Source organism: Cetorhinus maximus, chromosome 20 (genome assembly GCF_964194155.1).
Source record: "Cetorhinus maximus chromosome 20, sCetMax3.hap1.1, whole genome shotgun sequence".
NCBI lineage: Eukaryota > Metazoa > Chordata > Chondrichthyes > Lamniformes > Cetorhinidae > Cetorhinus > Cetorhinus maximus.
Genome location: NC_135898.1, coordinates 22,423,715 through 22,443,359, shown reverse-complemented (window position 1 = coordinate 22,443,359; position 19,645 = coordinate 22,423,715). Strand labels below are relative to the sequence as shown.

The window sequence follows — 19,645 nt, the reverse complement described above, 5'->3', positions numbered from 1 at the left end:
TGGGCCTCTGCTTTTTAGGCCAGGGACACTGCCACTGAGCCCCCATCGCCCCTAATGAATGGCTCTATGACCAAGGAGGTAACTGAGATTGACTCATCCAACCACATTGTCCAGTGTGCTGCCCGGTTCAAAGGTCAGAGGTGACAAGATGAAAATTAGGAAGCACATTCAGGCGGGCGGGCAGGTGGGGTGGGGTGGGGGGGTTGTGGGGGAGAGTTACCTGAGGAAGACACCGAAGGGCAGACTAATGAGGGTTGAGTGGGACTTCTACCCCTCATTGGGACAGAAGTCCAGCCCGCTGGGGCTGCCGGCCAATCTGATTGGCTGGCTACTCAATCAATCCCAGCAGCACGAGGGAGGCATCAGGTACGGCTGCCCCAACAGCTGGAGGGCCCCAAGGCTTTGGATCCGGAGAAGGCCCAGGGTCTTGTCCTGAGAGGGTTTGGGTAAGTTAGAGAGAGGGGTTGGGTGGGAGGGGGAAGGGGGTGTTTAAGGGAGGGAGGGGTAGAAAGGAAGGGTGGGGGGGGGGTGGGGGGCTGTTCAACCAAAGGGAGGGCCACCCCGCGATTGGCAAAGGGCAGCCCCCAAAGAGGGAACTCCACTTCCTTCCCACCATGAGGTAAAAAATCGGGCAGCCCACTCCTGCCCGACTGCCTGGCCAAATGTTTTTTGGCGTGGGCAGCCTCTCATCAGGGTCTTGATAAGAAGCTTAATTGGCCCTTAATTTTTCATTTAAAGATGGCAGGCTGGCTCTCGATTTCGGCGCATGCCCGTCCCCCATATTACGGGGTGAGCGCGAGGCTGGACAGGAAGCTGGTGAGATGGGCATCCGCCCTATTTTACATGCCCCCCCCCCCACCTCCATGGGAAACACTCACAGGGGCACATAAAATTCAGCTCTCTGCCTCTCATTCTTTCATTCCTTTTCTCGGTTTTTCACTCTCGTCTTCTGTTTTCTTAACAGACAAATAATCTACCACGTTCCTGTATTTCTTTGGACCAGCCATATAAATACTGTGGTTACAAGAGCAGGTCAGAGGCTGGGAATCCTGCAGTGAGTAACTCACCTCCTGACTCCCCAAAGCCTGTCCACCATCTACAAGGCACAAGTGAGGAGTGTGGTGGAATACTCCCCACTTGCCTGCATGAGTGCAGCTCCCAAAACACTCAAGAAGCTCGACACCATCCAGGACAAAGCAGCCCACTTGATTGGCACCCCATCCACAAACATTCACTCCCTCCACCACCGACACAGTAACAGCAGTGTGTACCATCTACAAGGTGCAATGCAGGAGCTCACCAAGGCTCCTTCGACAGCACCTTCCAAGCCTGTGACCTCTACCACCTAGAAGGACAAGGGCAGCAGACGAATGGGAACACCACCACCTGGAAGTTCCCCTTCAAGTCACTCGCCATCCTGACTTGGAAATATATTGCCGTTCATTCACTGTCACTGAATCAAAATCCTGGAACTCCCTCCCTAACAGCGCTGTGGGTGTACCTACACCACATGGACTGCAGCGGTTCAAGAAGGCAGCTCACCACCACCTTCTCAAGGGGCAATTAGGGGTGGGGCAATAAATGCTGGCCCAGCCAGCGAAGCCCACATCCGTGAATGAATAAAAATAAAACTGGGACTTGCTATCCACCTTTTCGAAGTTTGGGGCTGAATTTTCCCCCTTTCGGGGCGGGGGGTGGGGGGGGAGGTTGATGGGCGGGCGCGTGCAGGCATGCACAGGCGTGCTTCTGATTGGCGCCCCCGATCGGAGGCGTGCTGCTAGTTTACGTGGGCGGACCAATTGAGGCCCGCCCAGCGTGACATCCGCACAGAAGCGCTATGCACTCCCTGTGCGGGTTGGGGGGGGGGACGATCCCAAAATCGCGTGTGTGCTCTTTCGCGCATACGCACGAAAGCACACACTCATCTCCCTGAAGCTAAGTGCTGCCTCAGGGAGATCGGCTCTAAATGTAAAAAAGATAAAAATAGAACAATAAAGTTTCCCTATCATGTCCCCACTTGTGACACTGTCACATGAGTTGGGACATGTCCATACAAATCCTTTATTAAAATTTTTAAAAACCTACATGAAACCTCATCCCGCCTGTGGATGAGGTTTCATGTTTTTTCTAATTCCCGCTGGGGCTCCTGGCCTGCCCGCCAGCCTTAAGGTTGGACGGGCAGGTCCACTAATTAGTTTAATGACTCTGTCAATGGCCTCAATTGGCCATTGACAGGTCGGCGGGCGCACAGCTGATCTCACTGCGCCCCTGTCTTCCTGAAAATGTAAATGGGGCGCGGTGATGTCGTGAGTTCCCCCTGATGTCACCGCGCGCCATTTTACGCATCGGCGAGTGGGCCCCGCCCCCGCTCACCGATGGGAAAATCCTGCCCTCGGTGTGTGGTGGGCATTCGTGGACCAACTTCTGACATCTACCTTGTTGCTGAGGAAGTGATGTTGACAGTTTAACAACTCACACTTCTTCATTGTTAGACACAGGACAAAGGTTTAACAGAGAAGGACTTGCATTTATATAGCACCTTTCACGACCACCGGACGTCCTATAGCACTTTACAGCCAAAATAGTGAAGTCCCTGCTGTAATGTCGGAAACACAGCAGCTAATGTGTGCACAGCAAGCTCCCACAAACAGCGATGTGGTAATAAGCAGATAATCTGTTTTTTTCTCTCTTGTGTGGCGTTGATTTTAAAGGATAAATATTGGTCAGAACCCCCCCTCCCCTCCCCCCCAGATCTTACCCGAAATAGTACCACGGGGTCTTTTATGTCCTCCTGAGAGGGCAGGAGGGTTTAGCATCTCATCCGAAAGATGGTACCTGCGACAGTGCAGCACTCCCTCAGTACTGCACTGGAGTGTCAGCCTCTCAGAGGGAGAGAAAGAGAGAGCGAGCTGCCCACAACTCTGTCGACACTCAGACAGCAGGGTGTCAAACCTCCATTCCGACAACCGTAGCTGCTTTCGAGTGTGATGCCAGAGATTAACAGCCTGCAGCTGAGGCAATGATTCCTCCATCAGTTTTCACCCCGCCCTCTCCATTCCTCCCCCCTTTCCTTTTGTGGTGTACTCGGCAACGCTTCTCGCTGTTGAGCTTCGAGGGACGATTGCTGTTTCTCCACGAGAGAATCCCCCACTCACCTGTAACTCAAAGTTTGCTTGGTCGAGGAACAGCTTGTTCAGGACGGCTGAAAACTGGTTAATGGCACGCAGAAAAACCCTACGGAGAGAGAGAGAGGGGAAAAAAATGACTGAGCACAAAGCACACAACTTCTTCGACTTGGCTAATCCTTTGATTCCTTCTTTAACCTTGCTGAAAAGAGACGCATGTTGCTGAAGCTTTTCATCTTGCACTCATCAGGACAAATGCAAGAATGCCAAATTTCAAACAATCACAACAATTTATGTACCGGAGAGAAGGGTGCTGATTGGTTGGCAATTCGACTCTAATTGGCTGAGGCATTGCCATGGAGAAAGCAATGGGGAACTATTGGCTCCCCAGGCTCCCACGTAATTCAAAAAAGGCTTGAACGTATTCCTTTTGTTTGCAGAGAGCGGCACCCCGTGAATGAATGTATGTCGCTTCTAACAGGTGTAAATGAGCCGCATTACGAGCTCAACTGATCATTTTGAATTGGTTGTTAGTGTAGCTATCAGCGCACTCGGGATTGTTCATCAAGTGCTGCCCAATTATATCTCACAGTAGAAGTTCTGTTATGTTCAGCAAGCAGGGATGGCTCGAGTACGGCCTGTACTCTGCCTGTTGCAAACAACTGAAGGGGCATGTTGTTTGATTCCATCAGCCAATCACTGGGAAATACGGCCGATGTAGCTGACCGCTGCTCAAAGTGACACACATTCATCTGCAGAAGCACAAGGAAAGTTGGCCTCTTTTATTCAGCGAGCTAAGATTTGGGTGAGGTCAGATGAGGTTACGGAGATGGGAATGGGCATTCTTAGGAATGGTGCGAATATGAAGCCGGAAGCTCACCTCAGGGTTGAATGTGACACCAAGGCTGTGAACTGACTGGCTTAATCTCAGACTGTTGCCAGGGAGAGGGAGGGAGTCGGTAGCTTGGGAACAGAGTGCGGAGCGAGAGCTGAAAACAATGGCTTCCGACCTCCCGATATTTAATTCGTACCAGACACGAGGATGGAATTGAACCTTGCCCAAGTTCTCGGGACAAGAAGGGAATAAACAGCAGGGGATCCGAAAAGCTCCGAGGATCTCACTGCTGAAGAAGATTCAGATATCTGACGCATTGTGAGGTAAAACGCAAGGATAATTCTGTCTTACACAGAGCAAAGTGAGCGTTTAAAACCCCATTTTCATGAAAAGCCCATGGGCCCAATCCCCTCTGTGCTGTGGGGACATGTATCCAACTGGTATATGCCCAGGACGATGAATTGTTGATGCCATCTTGGGAGGCTGCACTGCCTCACAGGTTTCAGATCTATGTCCTGGGATCGCACTCTGCGCCCGTTCCCTTCCTCCCTGCGAACATCCCTACCTGTTCTGCACCATATTCATCACCATCCAATCCGATGGATATACATTCTTCCCAATGAGATCCTTGAACATAATGAACGTCTCCATCAGGAAATCCTGGGAAGGAAGCACATGGAGCTCAAATCAGTTTTCAAACCATCAGGGAGGAAAAGGCACTTGTGATGATGCTAGAACATTTGGTGATTAGTGTGAATTTCTAGGGGCAGAAACAGTCACAAATTCAGCCCGAGACCTTTTGAATTAGAACTGCGCGTCCTGTTAAAACACAGAGCCTTTTTTATTTCTTCCTAGCAGACTCCCTATTCTGGTATATGTATGTATGGTAGCATCAAATGGACAAAATGCACATTGCAATTTTCAATACACTACAATTAGGAGCCTTGAGGTGCATCAGAGTGTCTTCTCACAACCTCAGGACCAAACGAGCAGCAGCAACAAACCCCTATTTATTTCAAAGTGCTTATCTGCAGAGGTGAGGCAAGATTATAAGTATATTATGATTCCTTGGGTCGAATATACGGGCATGGTAGCATGGTGGTAATATTATTGGTCTAGTAATCCAGAAGACTGGATTAATGATTGGGAGTCACAAGTTCAAATCCCACCATGACAGGTAAGGGGATTTAAATTTAATTAATCTGGAATAAAATGCTCATCTCATTAGTGGTGACCATGAAATGATGGACTAATCGTAAAAACCCCATCTGGTTCACTAATGTCCTTTAGGGAAGGAAATCTGCCATCCTTACCCGGTCTGGCCTACATGTGAATCCAGACCCACAGCAATGTGGTTGGCTCTTAACTGCCCTCTGAGATGGCTGAGCAAGCCACTCGGTTGTGTTGAGGACACTGAAGAGGCAAACCCATTCACGCATGCACCTCAGAACAAAAAGGCGCATTTTGATCATGCCGTTCACAACCAAAATACCTTCCAGCCAATGGAGTGGTTACGGCTGGCATGTAGGAGCTGGTGCCACCAATTTGCATGCAGCTAGCCCCCACAAACCGCAAGGAACCCAAGACTAGGTAACCCGCTCTTGAATACCCCTTTAACCGAGGCAATCCGGTCATGACTCAAGGAGAGGTTTCGGAATGAACCGGCGTGGACTCGAGGGCCCGAATGGCTTCCCCCTGGAGCTGCAATTAATCTATGAGAAGGAACGGAAGAAAGGCTTTACTTACTATGATGTCATGGCGCGTCTTGAAGGTGTTGATATAGTGTGCGTAATGGCTGTCTTCCATTTGGTTCAGAATGGCTGTCATGCAGGCGATGAAAGGGCCCTATAGGGGGAGGGGGAGAGCCAGAGAGGGAGTTAGCATCCTGGAATGACCAATAGAGAACCCACTCTCCCCTTCCAACACTAGTCTGCCCGGAGACAGACTCCACCGACACGCCCCCCAACCGAGTGAGACGTTGAGTGTCAAATGTCATGAAACTATTAATGTATATAATATTTTAGAAAATATTTTTCTTTTAAAATAGAGGTTTAGTCTGCGGGTGTGTCTTAATCAGATTAAAGCCAGCTAGTCTGGGTGCTTTGATATGTACTAGTTTGAGATGTAAACAGAGAGACAGAGTGTATTTGCATTTTTTGAATAGAGCATTCAAGAAGTGGGGTGAAAACCGACGCCTATCTAGCAGCTACCAAGCCATATGTTTATATTACTAATAAAATTACAATGAATGGGGTTTCATTGTTATAAGGTAAAGTTCAAAAAGACTGATGAGACAATGAGTGGTTGAATTCAATCAGTGGTGGTAGGTATAACTTCAGTAGTTTTCGGGTGTTCAGGCAGAGGCAACGTAAGATCAAAAGGCAGCTGCCAGCCTCCAACTGGCTCCACAGTGAAAAGAACCTCATTTTGAATTTGTAAGGTGAAGACACTTTTCCTGGTGTTTGGTTAAGTCTATGAGTTGCTGTGGCCTTAATGGAGATTAGTTTGGGAACTTGTTAAAAGTTGTGATCGTAGTAATTTGTAGACATGTGTATATATATTTTTAACCTATGTAACTTAAAAGAATATTTCCTTTAGTTTGATGTAAAACCTCGAGAACTGGTAGTCTTATTCCTGAATTTAGAGCAGCATCTCAAAACATACCACTTAAAAATATAGGTTATGACAGTTGTTTAAAGTTTCCCTCTGGGATTTTTAAATAACTCAGCTTTACCAACTGCATTTGTCATAACACAAAAGAATCTCGTGGGGATGGGGGGGACTTGAACATCGCCGTGCTCTAACCTGGCAAGATTTCCTCGCCCCAGGGGAGGCTCCCAATCATAGACCTGACGGGCTGAGTGGCCTTCTTTTGTGATAGGGTGACTAATAAGGGAATCTTGACTGCAAGTCAGTCAAGCAGGTCCATGTGGGGATCTCCGCAGTCACTACTGGCTCTCTAAAGAGACCTTTACTGGGGAGAATTGGTGTGTACAAAAAAAACTTTTTTTACTTGGGGTGGGGGGGGTTTAGGGGGGCGGGGCGTGTGAGTGAACTGGAAGCCAGATTGAGGCCAGGAAGCCAAATGTTTGCCAAATTTTCTGCCAAATTGCACAGCGGGGCCTGACTGGCTCTCTGCTCCTCTGTTTCCTTGATGCAGCCAACCCGAGGTGGGGCGGTTCCAGAATGTGTGTGAGGGAGCAGAAGGCATAGGCCCTCAGCCTCATTATAATGGCTGAACTGAAAACCACAAGTGGTCAGATTGTTAACACTTCAGCCTCCCAAGCCCGCCTGTTATTTTTGAGAAAGGGTTAAAATTCCCATTTCTCAGTGGTGCAGGCAGTCTAGGGACGCAGGGCCCTGTCAGCCGGCGGGTATGAGATTCGGGGAGACCCTGGCACCTGAGCGTGAACGGGATGATAAGAGGGAACTCACGATCTGGCTGGACTGCCGGTTCATTCCTATCACCGTGCGGTTAATCCTCCTCAGCAACCTCAGCATGATCAGCTGGACGTGAGCTTGACGCGGTCCCTGCAACGACGCGAGACATCGGGCAAAAAGATACTGACAGACTGTCCTCTCACACCACCCGGCATGTCGACAACGCTACCCCACCCCAATCCCCCATCCATCTCCCCGATCTACGCCGCCCAACCAGCTCAACCCATTCATTTAGTGTTACCGCGGCAACGCGGGTGTGAGCGATTCGACCCCGAGATGAGCTTCTGAACTCATGCTTGCGCCGCCACTAGGACGGCCTATTCCCGCCTCCCATAGCGACGCTGGCTTCAGCCCATCTCAGCTCATCCTCGTCCATGCCTTCGAGGACTCAACTATTGTTTTCAAATCCTTCCATGGCCTCGCCCCCTCCCTATCTCTGTAATCTCCTCCAGCCCCACAAACCTCCGAGATCTCTGCGCTCCTCTAATTCCGGCCTCTCGAGCATCCCCGATTTTAATCGCTCCACCATTGGCGGCCATACCTTCAGCTGCCTGGGCCCCAAGCTCTGGAATTCCCTCCCTACACCTCTCCACCCCTCTACCGCACTTTCCTCCTTTAAGACGCAGGACAAAAATATTTGGCAACATGTCTCCCATTCTGCAATATTCAACTGAGCCCTCTATACCAGTGACAGTTTATTGCACGCCAAATGAGATTCCCTCCCCAACAATTGCATAGTTTCACCATCCTTGCTCTTTCCCTTTGCTTTAAGGACAAATGGCATGGAACTCGACGGGCTGAATGGCCTCCTTCAATGACTCTACAGAGCGTGGAAGATAGAGCGCTACTCACAATGTTACTCCTGTCCAGAACCTCAAGCATACTGCTCAGTAAGTGTGCACAGGCCTCGTGGTCCGGTTTGCTGGTGTTATCATCCAGCTGCCCGCTGAGCTGGTCGATGATGAGGGGTAGGAGGATGTCCCTGCACTCTGTGGAGCGACACCAAGATAGTAATATTTTCAAAGTGCTCGACTGAAAGCAACTGTGACTGAACATCCAACTTTCCAGGGACCCAGACATCACAAGTTCACCTGTAACTTGCACTGTCTCTCCCTCTCCTCACCATCCTGTAACTTGTTAGCCCTCTGTCCTGTAACTCTCTCTCTCTCTCCCTCCCTCTCTCTGTCCTGTAACACTCTCTCTCTCTCTCTCCCTCCCTCTCTCTGTCCTGTAACACTCTCTCTCTGTCTGTAACTCCCTCTGCATCTCTGTCTTGTAACTCTCTGTCCTGTAACCCACTCGCTCTCTGTCCTGTAACCCACTCGCTCTCTGTCCTGTAACCCACTCGCTCTCTGTCCTGTAACCCACTCGCTCTCTGTCCTGTAACCCACTCGCTCTCTGTCCTGTAACCCACTCGCTCTCTGTCCTGTAACCCACTCGCTCTCTGTCCTGTAACCCACTCGCTCTCTGTCCTGTAACCCACTCGCTCTCTGTCCTGTAACCCACTCGCTCTCTGTCCTGTAACCCACTCGCTCTCTGTCCTGTAACCCACTCGCTCTCTGTCCTGTAACCCACTCGCTCTCTGTCCTGTAACCCACTCGCTCTCTGTCCTGTAACCCACTCGCTCTCTGTCCTGTAACCCACTCGCTCTCTGTCCTGTAACCCACTCGCTCTCTGTCCTGTAACCCACTCGCTCTCTGTCCTGTAACCCACTCGCTCTCTGTCCTGTAACCCACTCGCTCTCTGTCCTGTAACCCACTCGCTCTCTGTCCTGTAACCCACTCGCTCTCTGTCCTGTAACCCACTCGCTCTCTGTCCTGTAACCCACTCTCTTCTCTGTCCTGTAATGCCTTCTCTCTCTCTTTGTCCTGTAATTCTCTCTCTCTGTCCTGTAACTCCCTCTGCGCTCTCTGTCTTGTAACGCACTCTCTCTCTCTGTCCTTGTGATGAAGAGATATTAATGTGTATAATGTTATTGGAAGTTACTTTTTAAAATAGAATTCTAGTGGGGGTCTGTGTCTAGGGGGGTGTGTGTGTGTGTGTGTGTGTGTGTGTGTGTTAATTAGATTAAAGCCAGCGGGTCTGTGTGCCTTGACGTAGAGTAGTCTTGAGATGTTAGTTGGGTGAACAATAAGGAAAACAGTAAGGTTCACTTGGAAAAACTCAGCAGGTCTGACAGCATCTGTGGAGAGGAAGACAGGGTTAATGTTTCGAGTCTGTATGACTCTGAAGAAGAGTCATAAGGACTCGAAACGTTAACTGTTTTCCTCTCCACAGATGCTGTCAGACCTGCTGAGTTTTTCCAGCTATTTTTGTTTTAGTTTCAGATTTCCAGCATCCGCAGTATTTTGCTTTTATCAAAGTGTTCATTTGCATTTGTTGAATAAACCAATCAAGACTGCAGATAAAATCTTGCACCAGGCTAGAAGAAGCCAAACAATGGGTTTGTTTTTTCAGCTTACTACTAAACCTAAGGCTATGAAAGAGGTTTTATTGCTGGAAGAGCCGAAGTTCAAAAGGCCTAGTGATACAATGGAGAGTTTACAGTCAAAGGGAAAGCTAGTAATATAAAGAAAGGAGTTTGTGTGTGTAAGGGAGAGGTAATAAATACCTAACCAGCCTGTACGCCTCCAACCAACTTGCAAAGGAACCTCATTTAGAATTTGTAAGGTCAAATGTGCTTTGCCTGGTGTCTATTTAAAGTCTATGGGTTATTGTTGCCTTAGTGGAGATGTATCTGGGGGTGATTAATTTGGGGATTTGTTTAAAAGTTATTATAGTAGTAATTTGTAGCCATGTGTATGTGTTTAATTTGTTGTTAAATTAATAAATGTTTAATTTAGTTTTATATAAAAAACATTCGACTCGGTGGTCTCATTCCTGCTGAATTCAAAATCTGCATCTCGAAATTACAAACTGCAAAAATGGGTTATGACAGTTGTTTCAAGTTTCCCTCTGGGATTTGAACGACTCAGCCTTTACCATCAGCTGTGTCATAATAGTCCTGTAACTTTCACTCGCTCTCTCTCTCTGTCCTGTAACTCACCCTCTCTCTCTGTCCCGTAACTCCCACTCTCTCTCTGTCCCGTAACTCCCACTCTCTCTCTGTCCCGTAACTCCCCCTCTCTCTCTGTCCCGTAACTCCCCCTCTCTCTCTCTGTCCCGTAACTCCCCCTCTCTCTCTCTGTCCCGTAACTCCCACTCTCTCTCTGTCCCGTAACTCCCCCTCTCTCTCTGTCCCGTAACTCCCCCTCTCTCTCTGTCCCGTAACTCCCCCTCTCTCTCTCTGTCCCGTAACTCCCACTCTCTCTCTGTCCCGTAACTCCCACTCTCTCTCTGTCCCGTAACTCCCCCTCTCTCTCTCTCTGTCCCGTAACTCCCCCTCTCTCTCTCTCTGTCCCGTAACTCCCCCTCTCTCTCTCTCTGTCCCGTAACTCCCCCTCTCTCTCTCTCTGTCCCGTAACTCACCCTCTCTCTCTCTCTCTGTCCCGTAACTCACCCTCTCTCTCTGTCCCGTAACTCCCCCTCTCTCTCTCTCTGTCCCGTAACTCCCCCTCTCTCTCTGTCCTGTAACTCCCCCTCTCTCTCTCTCTGTCCCGTAACTCCCCCTCTCTCTCTGTCCTGTAACTCCCTCTCTCTCTCTCTCTGTTCTGTAACTCCCTCTCTCTCTGTCCCGTAACTCCCCCTCTCTCTCTCTCTGTCCTGTAACTCCCTCTCTCTCTCTGTCCTGTAACTCCCCCTCTCTCTCTCTGTCCTGTAACTCCCCCTCTCTCTCTGTCCCGTAACTCCCTCTCTCTCTCTGTCCTGTAACTCCCCCTCTCTCTCTGTCCTGTAACTCCCCCTCTCTCTCTGTCCTGTAACTCCCCCTCTCTCTCTGTCCCGTAACTCCCCCTCTCTCTCTCTGTCCCGTAACTCCCCCTCTCTCTCTCTCTGTCCTGTAACTCCCTCTCTCTCTCTCTCTGTCCCGTAACTCCCCCTCTCTCTCTGTCCCGTAACTCTCTCTCTCTCTGTCCCGTAACTCCCCCTCTCTCTGTCCTGTAACTCCCTCTCTCTCTCTGTCCTGAACTCCCCCTCTCTCTCTCTCTGTCCTGTAACTCCCCCCCTCTCTCTCTCTCTCTCTGTCCTGTAACTCCCCCTCTCTCTCTCTCTCTGTCCTGTAACTCCCTCTCTCTCTCTCTCTCTGTCCTGTAACTCCCCCTCTCTCTCTCTCTGTCCTGTAACTCCCCCTCTCTCTCTCTCTCTCTGTCCTGTAACTCCCCCTCTCTCTCTCTCTGTCCTGTAACTCCCCCTCTCTCTCTCTCTCTCTGTTCTGTAACTCCCTTTCTCTCTCTGTCCTGTAACTCCCTCTCTCTGTCCTGTAACTCCCTCTCTCTCTCTCTCTCTGTTCTGTAACTCCCCCCCTCTCTCTCTGTCCTGTAACTCCCCCCCTCTCTCTCTGTCCCGTAACTCCCTCTCTCTCTCTCTCTGTCCCGTAACTCCCTCTCTCTCTCTGTCCTGTAACTCCCTCTCTCTCTCTGTCCTGTAACTCCCTCTCTCTCTCTGTCCTGTAACTCCCTCTCTCTCTCTGTCCTGTAACTCCCTCTCTCTTTCTGTCCTGTAACTCCCTCTCTCTTTCTGTCCTGTAACTCCCTCTCTCTCTCTCTCTGTCCTGTAACTCCCTCTCTCTCTCTCTCTGTCCTGTAACTCCCTCTTTCTCTCTGTTCTGTAACTCCCCCCCTCTCTCTCTGTTCTGTAACTCCCCCTCTCTCTCTGTTCTGTAACTCCCCCCCTCTCTCTCTGTTCTGTAACTCCCCCTCTCTCTCTCTGTTCTGTAACTCCCCCCCTCTCTCTCTCTCTGTCCTGTAACTAACTCTCTCCTCACTCTCCTGTAACTCACTGTCCTCAGACTCACTCCAGGATGCGCTGGGCTGACTCAGAAGTGCCTGCGTCACTCCAGACTGCGCCGGTCCACTCACCCGGCAGTTTGAAGAGCTCACTCTCCACCACCTTACACATACAGTTCAGCTTTTGCCGCACTAACTGGTTGTCAGGGATACTCTGGATGAACTTGGTAAAGAGGACACTGCAGAGGGAAACAGAGGCAAGTGTAAGTGAGGCCAAGTCAATGGAAGGCAGCCTTATCCACAGGGGTCAGTGTGGGCTCGTGTGCATCGATCTTTCAAGGTGGCAGGACACACTGAGAGAGTGGTTAGTAAAACTTTTGGGATCTTGGGCTTCATAAAGAGAGGTATTGAGTACAAAAGCAGGGACATTATACTGAACCTTTATAAAGCTCTGGTTAGGCCACAACTAGAGCATTGTGTCCAGTTCTGGTTACCACTCTTTAGGAAGGATGTGAGGGTCATTGAGAGGGTGCGGAGGAGATTTACCAGAATGGTTCCAGGGATGAGGGGTTTTAGCTACAAGGTTAGGTCGGAGAAGCTGGGGTTGTTCTCCTTGGAGCAAAGGAGATTGAGGGGAGATTTGATAGAGGCGGACAAGATTCTGACAGGTTTGGATAAGGTAGACAAAGAGAAGCTGTTCCCATTGGCTGATGGTGCAAGGACTAGGGGGACACAGATTTAAGGTTTTGGTTAAGAGATATGGAGGGGTGTGAGGAGGAAGATTTTTACACAGCGAGTGGGAATGAGCTGGAACTCGCTGCCCACGAGGGGGGTGGAAACGGAGACGATGAATGATTTCCAAAGGGAATTGGATGGACACTTGAGGGAAATAAACTCGCAGGGATACAGGAACAGAGCGGGGAATGGGACTGACTGGATTGACTTATAGAGAGCCAGCATGGACTCGGATGGGCTGAATGGCCTCCTCCTGCGCTGGCCCAACCAAAATCGAATTCCTCGCTCAATGGCACACCTGAAAAGCGTCCCACGGGTTAGGGGGGGATAGGGGTGCGATGCCGAGGCCTGCCATGCTCAAGCAGCCTCGGGGGTGACGGGGACAGCGGTCAACGTGGGCAGACAGAGTGGGAGCCTGTGGGTTCAATGCTCGGGTGTGGCGTGTGCGTGTGCTAGGCGGGATGTGCAGTGCTGAGAGTATGGCGGCTGCCAGGTTGCACACGGAGAGCTACCTGAGTTCATTCGGGTCGAACACCAGCATCACGGGGTTGACGATAGTCGGCAGATACTTCAGAGCAGCTCCCTGAAGAGAGGAAAAAGAACCTTTAAAAAAAAAAGAAACAGCGCGGAGCGATGATGCCATTTCAGTCAGAACATTGCTCGGCTGCAGTTCCAATGGGGAATAGGGAGACGCCAAAGGGAAACGGGGTCTGAACAACAACCGTCAGCGCCCCTTGTGGCAGGAGGTCACAATTACTCCTCCCGCCCTTGTGCAAATGGACGGTATGTGGGGTCATTTTCTCCTGTCACCCACCCCCAGAGTCCCTCATGGAATCTCCTGCTCACTCTCGCTGTCGCTTGCCAAAGCCGTGTGGGAATTCCTCATTCCAGCTGCAACCCGGGTTCAACCTCCGAGCGCAGTTTTTAACGGCTGGGAGGACAGCACGGAATATCACCACACGACTGGCGACCTCCCACCGTAACGATGGCCATGCTGGGCTAGGAGCGTGAGCACTGACCCTCGTCTCAGACACAGGACTTTGGCATGTTGTTGGAGCAGATTAGAGAGTTATTTACTCTGTATCTAACCCCGTGCTGTACCTGTCCTGGGAGTGTTTGATGCGGACAGTGTAGAGGGAGCTTTACTCTGTATCTAACCCCGTGCTGTACCTGTCCTGGGAGTGTTTGATGCGGACAGTGTAGAGGGAGCTTTACTCTGTATCTAACCCCGTGCTGTACCTGTCCTGGGAGTGTTTGATGGGGACAGTGTAGAGGGAGCTTTACTCTGTATCTAACCCCGTGCTGTACCTGTCCTGGGAGTGTTTGATGGGGACAGTGTAGAGGGAGCTTTACTCTGTATCTAACCCTGTGCTGTACCTGTCCCGGGAGTGTTTGATGAGGACAGTGTAGAGGGAGCTTTACTCTGTATCTAACCCCGTGCAGTACCTGTCCTGGGAGTGTTTGATGGGGACAGTGTAGTGGGAGCTTTACTCTGTATCTAACCCCTTGCTGTACCTGTCCTGGGAGTGTTTGATGTGATACAGTGTGTCTGAAATCCAATATCTTCCTTCTTGTAGGTAAACATTAACACAAAATTCACAAAAGTTTTCTGAAGGTTTTACAGGTGAAAGGTTGATGGGGGGTAGCGACGTGGGAGGGACAGTATCCCTCAGGAAACACCAGCAGGCCAGCCTCCTCGTCTACCACAAACCTTAATTTTCACAGATTCCTCCAGAGGTCTGTCCATCAGCGAGTTAAATGACAGGAACAATTGTCGGATGGATTCGTAGAACTCATTGTCATCCCCCTGCGTCCCATAGATCCTACAGTTTGAAAGAACAGTCCTCATCAACGTGGGTCACTTTGGCACATGTTCTGATGTGTGCAGTAGTGTGTTAAACCCCCACTGCAACCTCAACCAAATCTTTCCCACTGACAGCTGAGCTAGTGAACTGGCGTTAGATGATGGCCAAATTGGTGAACCAGGCCCGATTGGAGTGATAGATAGGAACCTCAGGGTCTGACCACCTACTACTGTCTGCTCATTTCAACCAGGGCTACTCTAGCAAGTTCCTGTGCCCAGTAACCCCTCCAGGCAATCTTCACTTATCTAGCACTTTTAGTGTTGGAAAACATCCCATGGTATCTTATGAGATAATTACTAAAGCCGCACTGATATTAGACGAGGCGAGCAAATGTTTGGTCGGGTAGCTAGTTTTAAGCAGTGTCTTTGTTGTGTGTGCCTGCATGCCATTGTAATGTAAAGGTGCTTGGACTGGAGAATAGCAGCCTCCATGGTATGATGTATAGAGTCACATGGTAATAGACTTGGAGAACAGTCTAGGAAAAATCTGCATGGCAGCAACTGGATTCTGTACATAGTTAAGGGTTACCAATAAATGGTTCTTGTTTCAACATACAAGCCTCAAGAGATCATCAAGAAGACATGAAACAAACCCATGACACAACAGTCTTAAAGGAGGGAAAAGAGATGGGGAGGTTAAGGGAGGGATTCCTTGGGGCCCAGGCAACTGAAGGCATGGCTGCCAGTGGTGGAGAGATTAAAATCAGGGATGCTCAAGAGGCCAGGACTGGAGAAGTGCAGAGATCTCAGAAGGTTGTGGGGCTGCAGGAGATTATAGAGTAGGGAGGGGGGGTGGGGCGAGTTCTTGGAGGGATTCGAACACAAGGAGGGGGAAGTTTTCAAATCGAGGTGCTGCTGGGCTGAGAACCAGTGTAGATCAGCGAGCACAGGGGGTGCTGGCTGAATGGGACATTGGTGCGAGGTGGGATAGGGGCAGTGGAGTTTTGGAGGAGTGTAACTTTGCAGGGGTAGGAGTGATAGGGGAGAGATGTTGGTTTGGAATGCAGTGGAATAGTCAGGTCTCGGGCTAACTAAAGGCATGGATGAGGGTTTCAAAGCGGGAAAATGCCTGGGAGAGGATTGGGATATCGCAGAAAGGAACGAGGTGACTTTTGATTTCAGTACACTGAGGTCCCAAGAGATTCTTCGATCATCTAGTCACAGTCTGTCCAATCCAAAATAAGTGAACCGAGACTAAGCGCTGCAATCCAATATTTGAATTCCCAGATGAGCCCAAGTGGATTCCCAGTTCCAAATTTCAAGAATTAAGTGACCGTGATGTTTCCTTACCTCAGATACAATTGCCTCGATTGGATTATGAAGCGGAAGATGTATTTCAGCGCTTTCAGCGCAGAGAAAAGGAGTTCCGTTTTGTCTGTATTTTCTGCCTTCGCCACATAGTAGTTCAACACTTTGGCCAGTTTCCTGCAAGGAAATATGGGAAGGGACATCACGTAACCATTTCACCCCCTGGAGTCCAGTTCCAGAATTTTGACCCAGCGACAGTGAAGGAACGGTGATATATTTCCACGTCAGGATAGTGAGTGGATTGGAGGGGAACTTGCAGATGAGGGTGTTCCCATGCACCTGCTGCCCTTGTCCTTCTAGATGGTAGTGGTTGTGCGTTTGGAAGGTGCCACCTAAGGAGCCTTGGCAAGTTGCTGCAGGGCATCTTGTAGATGGTACACACTGCTGCTACTGCGCGTTGGTGGTGGAGGGAGTGAATGTTTAAGGTGGTGGACGTAGTGCCAATCAAGCGGGCTGCTTTGTCCTGGATGGTGTCGAGTTTCTTGAGTGTTGGGGGAGCTGTTCTCATCCAGGCAAGTGGGGAGTATTCCATCACACTCCTGAGTTGTGCCTTGTAGATGGTGGACAGGCTTTGGGGAGTCAGGAGGTGAGTTACTCACCGCAGAATTCCCAGCCTCTGACCTGCTTTTGTAGCCACAGTATTTATGTGGCTGGTCCAGTTCAGTTTCTGGTCAATTAATCAACCCTTGGCATTCATTCCCCAACTGAGCTATCCGCAGAGATCCTTCCGAGAGAGATTTCAGTACATCCCCACAGTTATACTCACACATATGCCAGTGTGGCACTGAAGTGGTTGGTGATGTAGGTCTCCAAAACTGGATTAAAGTGCTGAAATTTGATGTCTCCGATGAGGGAGATGATAAAAACCTGGAGAAGCGAGAGAGAGAGAAGCAATGAGGTTTGGAATTTATTGGGAGACAAAAACAACGCGGGGACATAGCACACGCCAAACGTAGCAGCTGGGCCGCTTTGTTGGAGCAGTGTGCGCTTTGCTTCACCTCTCCTGGTGCCCAATTCTTACAACAGCCCCAGGCTGCAAGATCAAATTGGGCCTCACAAATGGTCCCAAAAGCCTCACACTGCTATCGCGCCTTTCACAATTCAGGACACGCCTAGGCGCCCCCACAGCCAGTCACACACCTTTGAAATCTAAGAAACCTGGCAGCCAATTTGCACACAGGAAGGTCCCACACACAAAAAAAAAGCAGTGCAATCATGGCCCAATCATCTCTGCTTTTCTGTAATGTTGGTTGCAGGATTAACGTTGCCCAAGACATTGAGAAGAATTCCCTTGCTTTCCCTTAGTAGCGCCCTGGGATCTTGCACATCCGCCCGCCTGCAGCCCTTTCACAAGTCTCTTGCTGTGGGTCTGGAGTCACCTATAGGCCAGACCGGGTAAGGACAGCAGATTTCCTTCCCACTCTCGTGAAGCAGATGTCTTTTTAATGACGCTTTGAAGTTTCATCATCACCAGTTCTGAGACAAGCATTTTATATTACATTTATTCATTGAATTTTAATTCCTAGCAGCTGCCTTGGTGGGATTTGAACCCATGTCCCAGAGCACTAGCCCACAGGGTTACTAGCCCAGTGATATAACCACTGCGTCACCGTATCCATTGATATGACATTCATACCCCTGTGGCCTAAGATGATCTGTAGAGCCACCACACACATGTCCAATGGGTCATTTATAAACTCCAGTTTTAAACTGAATCACACAATGGCTAGAGCACAGGAGGAGGCCATTCGGTCTGTCCTGTCTGCACTGGCTCTCTGTAAGATCAATTCACCTCGTGGCACTCTCCCACCTTCTCCCCATAACCCTGCACATTCTTCCTTTCAGATAATGATCCAATTCCCTTTTGAATGCCTCGGCTGACCCTGGCTCCACCACACTCTCAGACAGCGCAATCCAGATCCTAACCACTCGCTGTGTAAAAAACTTTCTCCTCATGTCTCCATTGCTTCTTTTACCAATCACCTTCAATCGCTGCCCTCTGGTTCACGATCCTTCCTCCAATGGGAACAGTCTCTCCCTATCTACTCTGTCCAGACCCCTCATGATTTTGAACACCTCGATCAAATCCCCTCTCAACCTTTTCTCCTCCAAGGAGAACAGCCCCAGTTTCTCCAATCTATCCTCGTAACCAATAGTTCTTTATTTTAAACACATGTCCACCAGACAGAGGGCTGAACTGAGAGACCAGTCCGCAGTCTTATCTTACCAGGGCATCGAAGACCAAAAAGTCATAGGTGTCACTTTCCGAGGTCTCCATCATTATGTTGAAGAGTGCATCGAGTGTGTCCTGTAAAAACTGAGAGAAAGGGAGTTCGGGGAAGAGTTAGTGTCTTCCAAAATGGTCAGTCACGCAGACGCACACCCACACGCACTCGCACACAAACACACACACGTGCACACAAACACACACGCGCATGTGTACACATGCACACACAGACACAGGCACACACGCATGCACACGCGTGCTCACACACAGACACACATACAAACAGGTGTACACACTCGCGCGCACACTCGCACGAAACAAAAGAATATCACTGGTTTTAATTGGTCTGAGAATTTCCTTCACGAGTCTCTCCCTTCTGTAGGCTTTGAGCAATGCTCTCCAGGCACCGACACTCCGACCCCCAACAGCCCATCCCTTCATGTATGAGCCTCCATGGTGAATCAACAGGCTGCCCAGCCATGGGGGCAAGGATGGGCATCACAGCTGTGCCCACTGCTGCCTGTGCTCGAAGGCCATGCTCGGAGCTAATGAATGGCGACCAGGGGGAGGCTCTGCGCCCTTGCTCAACCCCTTCGCTCTGCCTCCCCAAACTGTTTTCCCAGCGATACCATAAGAGTTAGGAGCAGGAGTGGGCCATTTGGCCCCTCGAGCCTGCCCTGCCAGCCAATTCGATCATGGCTGATCTGATTGTGATCTTAGCTCCACTTTCCTGCTGTGTCAAGCTGTCGAACCCAGCCTTGAATATATTCAATGGCCCAGCCTCCACTGCTCTCTGGGGAAGAGAATTCCACAGACTAACAACCCTCCGAGAGATGAAATTCCTCCGTCTTAAATGGAAGACCCCTTATTTTGAAATTGTGCAATAGGGTCATCCCCACCTGTGCCATAAAATGTACTGACAAATCGTCGAACAAATTAAAACTGAAAGTTAACCTAATTTGCTGTTTTTCCTTTGTTCTTCTGCCCTCTCTCTCTCTCTCTAAAGGGTATAGCTGCCTTAAAAAGCAAAATTCATTCTTTTCTTAATATTCATTCTTGGGGTGTGAGACTCCGTGGCAAAGGCAGCATTTATTACCCATCCCTAAACACCCTCGAAGGTGGCGGTAAGCAGTTGGTAACTGAGTGGCTCGTTAGGTCGTTTCAGAGTTAACCACATCGCTGTGGGTCTGGAGTCACATGTAGGCCAGACCGGGTAAGGACAGCAGATTTCCTTCCCTAAAGGGGCATTAGTGAAACAGATGGGTTCCAGTAGTTTCATGATCATTT

At 49.8% G+C, this 19,645-nt stretch overlaps 1 protein-coding gene across 4 annotated transcripts in view; it reads right to left on the bottom strand.

Moving 5' to 3' along the window:
• dock5 (dedicator of cytokinesis 5) overlaps positions 1–19,645 on the bottom strand; it is a 106,354-nt gene that overhangs the window by 42,015 nt on the left and 44,694 nt on the right. For 3 of the 4 annotated variants that reach the window (XM_078565739.1, XM_078565740.1, XM_078565742.1), the window contains 11 exons: positions 18,359–18,448; positions 16,898–16,998; positions 16,114–16,248; positions 14,671–14,782; positions 13,472–13,542; positions 12,357–12,463; positions 8,254–8,390; positions 7,396–7,491; positions 5,707–5,805; positions 4,526–4,620; positions 3,156–3,234 (listed from right to left, as the gene is read on the bottom strand). In XM_078565739.1, the coding sequence (XP_078421865.1) occupies positions 3,156–3,234; positions 4,526–4,620; positions 5,707–5,805; positions 7,396–7,491; positions 8,254–8,390; positions 12,357–12,463; positions 13,472–13,542; positions 14,671–14,782; positions 16,114–16,248; positions 16,898–16,998; positions 18,359–18,448 (1,122 nt within the window). The remainder of the gene's footprint in view (positions 1–3,155; positions 3,235–4,525; positions 4,621–5,706; positions 5,806–7,395; positions 7,492–8,253; positions 8,391–12,356; positions 12,464–13,471; positions 13,543–14,670; positions 14,783–16,113; positions 16,249–16,897; positions 16,999–18,358; positions 18,449–19,645) is intronic. The other variant, XM_078565741.1, reaches the window with a different exon arrangement.